Source organism: Bos mutus, chromosome 10 (assembly GCF_027580195.1).
Source record: "Bos mutus isolate GX-2022 chromosome 10, NWIPB_WYAK_1.1, whole genome shotgun sequence".
NCBI lineage: Eukaryota > Metazoa > Chordata > Mammalia > Artiodactyla > Bovidae > Bos > Bos mutus.
This window is the reverse complement of record NC_091626.1, coordinates 80,631,703-80,640,440: the sequence shown is the minus strand read 5'-3', so window position 1 is coordinate 80,640,440 and position 8,738 is coordinate 80,631,703. Positions and strand designations below refer to the sequence as shown.

General features: G+C 35.4%; 1 protein-coding gene across 1 annotated transcript; it reads left to right on the top strand.

The window, feature by feature from the left end:
- The first annotated feature begins 2,546 nt into the window (after positions 1-2,546).
- On the top strand, positions 2,547-3,488 carry LOC102276049 (olfactory receptor 4K14). The gene has a single exon (XM_005908863.3). It carries the CDS (start codon positions 2,550-2,552, stop codon positions 3,486-3,488), a length of 939 nt encoding a protein of 312 aa, XP_005908925.2. The 5' UTR covers positions 2,547-2,549.
- Positions 3,489-8,738: the final 5,250 nt, after the last annotated feature.

Genomic DNA, 8,738 nt, shown 5'->3' with positions numbered 1-8,738 from the left:
ACTCCAGTACTCTTGCCTGGAAAATCCCATGGACAGAGAAGCCTGGTAGACCACAGTCCATGGGATCGCAAAGAGTAGGACACAATTGAGCAACTTCACTGTCTATTAGATTGACTGTTCTCTTTTCACAGATGAGGAAATGGAAATAGAAATAAATTTAGCTCAAGATCACAAGGTCAACAGGTAACAAAGCTGGAGTTTAGACCAGATCTGACTAATCTAAAAGTCCATGGTTATTCTACTAATTATCTCAAATGTTAGATTGACATTAATTGATATAATCAGTCTATTAATATTATGAAATATTAACAATTTCAAAACTGATTTTAAAAACACTGTCATTTATTTTTGGTAAATGGCTCCTCAGCAATGTACATATTAATCTTTTAAGAAATTCCTCTCTCAAACCCAGTTGAAATTCTGCTTTTGCTACTAGCTATCTTCCATATCCCTATCCCAAGAGGTATTTTAAAAAATATATAGAAAACTAATCCTGGTCTGTTATCTTGACAGGTTTATCTTGACAAAAATTAAGTTTCCAAGTAAAGGTCAAATTGTTCAAATTTCTCAGGGGACATAAGTCTATTGTGTGTAATATAGGATATTTTCTTTAGAAATTAAACATATCTCTATCATGGAGGATATATTTATCTTTAAACCTTGAGACTATTATTACATGTTCTCCCTTTCACAGCAAATGTGTGAGTCATCTAATTTTTTGAAGAAATTATTTTTTCTTTCCATCCTTTATACTTCTGAGTTCACATTATAAGGGAAGGGGAAATCAGTGCTCATGATGAGGTAATAGTTTTCATTGTTCACCTGCTCTCCTTAGCACCACCCTTGAGATTTCAAAGGATAAAAGAAAATGCAGCATCCAAAAAGTAAAACAAAGCCAAGGGAAATAAATAGATTAGGAAGAGAGATATACACCCTTGTGACTCAGCTGGTAAAGAATCTTCCTGCAATGTGGGAGACCTGGATTTGATCCACGGGTTGGGAAGGTCCCCTGGGGAAGGGAAAGGCTACCCACTCTAGTATTCTGGCCTGGAGAATTCCATGGACTATATGGGGACCTCTTTGGGGTCGCAAAGAGTCAGACAAGACTGAATGACTTTCACTTTCACTTTCAGAGATACACAGTTATATTTTCACCATTCAGCTCAAGAGGAATTCTTAGTGTACTTAAGGATTAATATAAACTATATCTTTATTCTATTCAGAGGTCAGTAATTGATGATCTCTGAAGTTTTTTTTTTTAATCCTCACATCTTTTATTCGGTTATTAAGTATAAATAACATGTATTTAAAGTTACAGAAGATAATAGCTGCTTATCTGCAAGACTGGCTTTTTTTTTCTTTTTTTAATTTAAATTTATTTATTTTAATTGGAGGCTAATTACTTTACAATATTGTATTGGTTTTGCCATACATCAACATGAATCCACCACAGGGTGTGCACATGTTCCCCATCCTGAACCCCTCTCCCACCTCCCTCCCCATACCATCCCTCTGGGTCATCCCAGTGCACCAGCCCCAAGCATCCTGTATCCTGCATCGAACCTGGACTGGCAATTCATTTCTCATATGATATTATACATGTTTCAATGCCATTCTCCCAAATCATTTTTTATATACATTTACAGTAATATTTCAAAACCTAGGGGTTTCCTAACATCTACTGATATAATTGAAAGTAAATATTTTCTATTCATAAGCTCGAGTTATAAGGAACATTCATTCACATGTCATTAAAACAGAACCTGCGTCTGAGTTAACCTCCCTTTCTCACATAAGTCTCCAGACATTTTTTCTAATAGATTCAGTTAACTAAATGAATTCTATTGACTTGTGATCTTAAATAATGATAAATTATGTGCTTGATTTTCCATGTGAATTATCATGCCTTGTATTTATTATATGGCTTTTCTCCTAAAGATTGTTCCAATATATAATGTAGAGAAATAAGGTAAAATTTTAATTAAATGATGTCTTATAGAAGACACGCAAATGAGGCTTAAAGAAATCAGTATGCATAATAGAGAGAAACTGTAATTTTGTGCCATGCGTTTGTTCTGGACTTCAGTATCTGTTCACTATCATCTTCTTAAGTAGACTACTCAAATCATAGTTATTACAGTATAACAGTTGATGGTCTGCACTCAGATTCTTTTCACTGGGGAAGCAGAATGAAACTAGTTTCTAGGTGACACTATAATCTTTTCTCAGTCTTTCATCTTGCTATCCACCTTTCTCACTTATTCTTTGTGGGAATATCCTCTTAATTAATCATTTATAATAAGTCTATCTTGGAAAGCAAATTTTAGGGATTTACTTCTCTTTTGGTCATAATACTATCAGTATTTTCCCAATATTTGTCTTCCCAATTAAATTTTCACTTTCAGATATAGACGCTAATTTTCAATGAATTTAAACTTCATTGAGATAGAATTTCAACCAATTTCTAAAGATTAAGTATCCTTTCCCATCCTACTAACTGAAAAATCTGTCTTTTTCTCCTGCTTATTTTAGATGTCACTCTGAATTAAATGGATGCAGGAAATCTGTCTGTAGTGTCAGAATTTGTGCTTCTGGGACTTTGTCACTCATGGACTATGCAGGTCTTACTCTTACTGATGTTTTTTATGCTTTACCTGATCATTGTATTTGGAAACATTGCCATCATAATCTTAATCATCACTGACCCCCATCTGCATTCCCCCATGTACTTCTTATTGGCCAACCTGTCCTTTGTTGATATGTGGCTTTGCTCAGTGACCACTCCTAAGATGATAACAGACTTTGTCAGAGAGAACAAGACTATTTCCTTTGGAGGCTGCATGTGCCAGATTCTCTTTGTGCATTTTTTTGGAGGGGGTGAGATGGTGCTATTGGTGGTAATGGCCTATGACCGCTATGTGGCCATCTGCAAGCCACTCCACTATTCAACCATAATGAACCTGCAAAAGTGCATTGGGCTTGTGCTGACTTCCTGGACCACTGGCTTTGTGCATGCCATGAGTCAAATGGCTGTGATTGTGCAATTGCCTTTCTGTGGCCCCAGGGAAATCGACAGCTTTTTCTGTGATATACCACTGGTAATCAAGCTTGCTTGCATAGATTCCTATAACTTGGGAATATTAATGAATGCTGATAGTGGGGTTCCAGCCATGACCTGCTTTATAGTTTTGTTGATATCCTACTCATATATTCTTCTTACTATTCGCCAAAGCTCTAAAGCTGGTACATCTAGGGCACTCTCTACCTGCACTGCCCACATCACAGTGGTGGTGCTCTTCTTTGGGCCCTGCATCTTCATCTATGTGTGGCCACTCAGCATCACCTGGGTGGACAAATTTCTTGCTGTGTTTTACTCTGTTATTACACCTCTTCTAAATCCAGCCATTTATACCCTGAGAAATAAAGAGATAAAAACTGCTATAAAGAGATTCAGAAGCTACTACATACATCACAAGGGAAATATTTAATACCCAGAAACCTCACTGGAAACACTTCAAATTGACAATATACTGACCTTATAAAAGAGGTTGAAAATTCTAGACATTCAATTTATATCTACATTTTATGCATGAGAAACTCTGGGCTGGAAGAAGCACAAGCTGGAATCAAGATTTCCACAAGAAATATCAATAACCTCAGATATGCAGATAACACCATCCTTATGGCAGAAAGTGAAGAGGAACTAAAAAGCCCTCTTGATGAAAGTGAAAGAGGAGAGTGAAAAGGTTGGCTTAAAGCTCAACATTCAGAACATGAAGATCATAGCATCTGGTCCCATCACTTCTAGGGAAATAGATGGGGAAACAGTGGAAACAGTGGCAGACTTTATTTTTTGGGGCTCCAAAATCACTGCAGATGGTGACTGCAGCCATGAAATTAAAAGACGCGTACTCCTTGGAAGGAAAGTTATGACCAACCTAGATAGCATATTCAAAAGCAGAGACATTACTTTGCCAACAAAAGTCCGTCTAGTCAAGGCTATGGTTTTTCCAGTGGTCATATATGTGATGTGAGTTGGATGTGAGTTGGACTGTGAAGAAAGCTGAGCGCCAAGGAATTGATGCTTTTGAACTGTGGTGTTGGAGAAGACTCCTGAGAGTCCCTTGGACTGCAAGGAGATCCAACCAGTCCATTCTGAAGGAGATCAGCCCTGGGATTTCTTTGGAAGGAATGATGCGAAAGCTGAAACAGCAGTACTTTGGCCACCTCATGCAAAGTGTTGACTCATTGGAAAAGACTCTGCTGCTGGGAGGGATTGGGGGCAGGAGAAGGGGATGACAGAGGATGAAATGGCTGGATGGCATCACCAACTCGATGGACATGAGTTTTAGTGAACTCCGAGAGTTGGTGATGGACAGGGAAGCCTGGCATGCTGCGATTCATGGAGTCACAGTCGGACACGACTGAGCCACTGAACTAACTAATGCCTGTCTCCAAGTACAGGAATAGGGTTAATGAAGTTCATCGAATTTTAACATTCACTAATCAACCAGTGGAACACCACAAAATGTTTCCTAAAATTCAACACAAATGGTTCTTCTTTGTAAGTGAATTGTCTAATCAACTTTCCTATGCCTTTAACTGTATTAAGTGAGAAGCTAAAATTCATTCAACCAAGCTATACACCCATTCTGATGGATAGCATCTTAATAAACTTCTTTAGAATTTTCTTCTAACTCCATTTGGAAGGTATTTCTGTAACACTGACTCTTTTCCTCAGACTTTTCACTTGACCTCTTGTCAACTGAATTACTGTTTAGCTTAACTCTCTACCCAAATACTAATGGAAAGCAGTAGGAGAAAAATAAAGAGAGAGTAACAGTGGTACAGTACATAGGGAATGACAGTGGACACTAGAATAACAACAGAAGCTGTTCTGTGTTTGGTTTCCATTAACTCAATAAAAGAAAAAAAAACCCAAATGATGTTTCCTTTGATGATCTTAGTCTCAAGGATTAACATTTATACTTTGAATTATATTAACCATTGGTTTAGAAGTCCTGAAATTGTAAACTCCTTAATGGTAGGGGCTATGCTTTACCCACTCCAGTGTTCTTGCCTGGAGAATCCCATGGACAGAGGAGCCTGGTGGGCTGCCGTCTATGGGGTCGCACAGAGTCAGACAGCATGCCTTACCTGGTTAATTCTTTAAACTACAGTACTTAGTACTTGTAATCAATATTTAACAAACATATTTTAATTTATATATAAAAGGCCATTTTTTATTCAAATATCAATACCATTTATCAATCATGAGGTATTTAAGTACAGTCTTTTTTCATGAATTAAAAATTCCTAAAAATTTTAAATAAATAGAATTTACTTTCCTTTAGAGGTATAAATTAGGTAAATTCAGTTGTAAGAATCAACAATAAAAGTCCTAAAATAAAAATATGGTACATATAGAAATTTCATTTCTCTTAAAATGGACACAAAAATAGAAAAATGTTAGAATAAAAGTGATGTACTTATATAAAAATGAAGTATCAGAAAATGAAAGCAAAAAAAAAATTCCATTTAAAATTGTGTCAAAAGTAAAATACCAAAAAAAAAAAAAAATTAAAATACCTAGGAATAACTTTAATCAAGGAGGTGAAAAATCTATATGCTGAGAACTATAAAAAACTGATAAAGGAAATTGAAACTTATTCAAAGGAATAGAAAGATATCTCATGCTCTTAGATTGGAAGAATTAACACTGTTAAAATGGCTATACCACCCAAAGTGAAAGTGAAATTGCTAAGTTGTGTCCAACTCTTTGCGACACCATGGACTGTAGCCTACCAGGCTCCTCTGTCTATAAGATTTTCCAGGCAATAGTACTGGAGTGGATTGCCATTTCCTTCTCCAGGGGATCTTCCCAACCCAGGGATTGAACCCAGGTCTCCCGCATTGTAGACAGACACTTTACCATCTGACCACCAGGGAAGAACAACCTACAAATTTACTGTGATACTTTTCAAAACATTCATTGCATTCTTCACTATACTAGAATAAACAATCCTAAAATTTTTTTGGAACCACAAAAGACCCAGAGTTGCCAAGCAATCTTGAAGAAAAAGAACAAAGCTGGAGACAACCCTTCTAGAATTCAGACTATACTATAAAGCTACAGTATCAAAACAGCATGGTATCGGCACAAAATAGACATATAGGTCAATGGAACAAAATAGCCTAGAAATAAATGTACAGCAATCCCACTCCTGGCCATATATCCAGAAAACATGAAAACTCTAATTTGAAAAGATACATGCACCCCAATGTTCATAGGAATTATTTACAATAGCCACGACATGGAAACAAACCAACTGCTCATCAACAGAAGATTGATTTAAGAAGATGTGATACACACATGCACACACACACACACACACACATACACACACATACTTACTGGCTATTACTCAGATACAAAAAAGAATGAAATATTGTCATTTTTAACAAGATAGTTGAATACAGAGAAAATCATACTAAGTGAAATGAGTCATACAGAGAAAGAAAAATATTATATGCTATCACTTCTGTGTAGAAATGTGTAGAATATAAAAATAATATGTGAATCTATACATAAAACAGAAACAGATTCTCAAAAGAAACGTACTTAGAGTTACCAAAGGAGAAAGGGTGGGATGAGGGATAAATGAGGAGAATGGAATTAACAGATACAAAGTACTATACATAAAATAGATAAGCAGCAATGATTTATATATATCATATGGAATTATATTCAATATCTTGTAATAACCTATAATAGCTGAATACATATATTGAGTGTATATATATATATATATATATATATATATAACTGAATCACTTTGCTGTACACCTAAAAAAGAATACTGTATAATATTATAAACCAACTATGCTTCAACTAAAGTGAAAAATTAAAACAATCTTAGCAAAAAAATAGCACTTATCATCCTTGAATGCCTGCTCTATACCACTGTTATGTTCGTTATATAAATTTACTATTATTATATTATCCAAATTATGGATAAGAAAATGAGACTCAGAAATATGAAATACAGTTCCTCAAGATAGTACAATTTAATTTTTTCTTCACTTAAAGATTCAAAGGTCAATCTGATTTCAAAAATTATTCATTTATTATATGACAGTACACAGTACAATAGAAAATTATTCCTGAGAATAAAAGAATAAATTATGCCAAGAGTAAAATATTAGAGTGTCTCTATCAATATAACTGTATAAAAATATTGAGAGTAATATGATTTGCAAGCTAATTGTATCATGAAGTGAAAGTTGGGAATAAAAGAAACATCACCAAGAACATGCCTGCACAGAGGTGGTGCCAAAGGACCAAGAGCCAACCACATGGCTGTCTCTATCTTGGGCAGTTGCCTCAGTTCTTTCTCATGGCTATGCCCATTCATTTGCTGCATTGTCATCTCTGTATTTTTAAAGCATCTTTTATCCTACTTAGAATAATGGGTATCTTTTTACTTCTCTCAGTCCTTAAAAAATAAACCTCTTAAGTACAATTTGTATGAATTTTCTAATATTCTGAAGATAGAAGGGCATAAGGATGGAAAATGCAGCTTATACTGTCTTGTAATATAATTTGCCACAACAAATGCAAGTATCACATGCTCTCAACTCAAACATTACAGTCACTTTCATACCATCTGACATTATTTTTCACACACTTATCAGAAAGGCAAATTCTCCTTAATTCTCACTGGTTTCTTTTATATTCATCCTCAAAGATATTAATCAGTGGGATGCATAGTTTTATACATTCTCTAGTATAAATTCTCTTACATGGCCAGTAGTCAGTCTTAACTTCCAAGTTAGTGAAAATGCTATTTACTCTGGTGGAAGCATTCAAAGTGGTAGGTGGGATGCAAAAATTTTGTGAGTGGGTTATGAAACATCAGAGTGTAAGGATTAACTATCACTTCCACATTTTGATTCCAGAATCAGAGAATGAAGATATTATCTCCCAAAAGAGAACTTCCTTCTCATAAGGAAGTCTTCAGTATGCCCTTCTACCTTTATTAGATCAGCTATTTATGGGTGATTAAGTACATGTTATGATCCATGAATTCCATGACCACAAATCTGCTTCTATAACTATTGTTGCTAATTGCTTTGCTATAAAATAAACTTGATAAAATTCAGTGTTTAGCAATACATGATTTCTGACCATGGTTATTTTGTACAAAATCCCATTTAGCAAGCACTGGAGGTGGCTGGAAAAATAGGTTAGCATACAAAGAATTTATTAGTCTACTACTAAAGTTTCCTCTATAATGGATACCCTTTGGTAAGAATACACGAGACACAGATTTTTTCATAATCTGTGCCCATTCTGAGATCAATTCCCACCAATTATCCCCTAGGAATTCTTCACCACCAGTCTTTCAATTCTATTTACTTTAAGTTCTGACCATCTAGTTCAGTTCAGTTCAGTTCAGTTCTGTTGCTCAGTCGTGTCTGACTCTTTGCGACCCCATGAATCTAATCGAACCATTAATAACTTTTCATGAATCAGTATATATGCATGCTTCTAACCAAACAAAGTGGAAAACCAAATATACTGCTTGTATTTCTTCCAAATGGGAGAATTTCTTATTAGTGTTTTTCAGGACCATAATCAGAATACTGACAATGTGCGTGCTAAGTTGCTTCAGTTGTGTTCAACTCTTTGCAGTCCCATGGAGTGTAACCCACCAGGCTCCTCTGTCCATGGGATT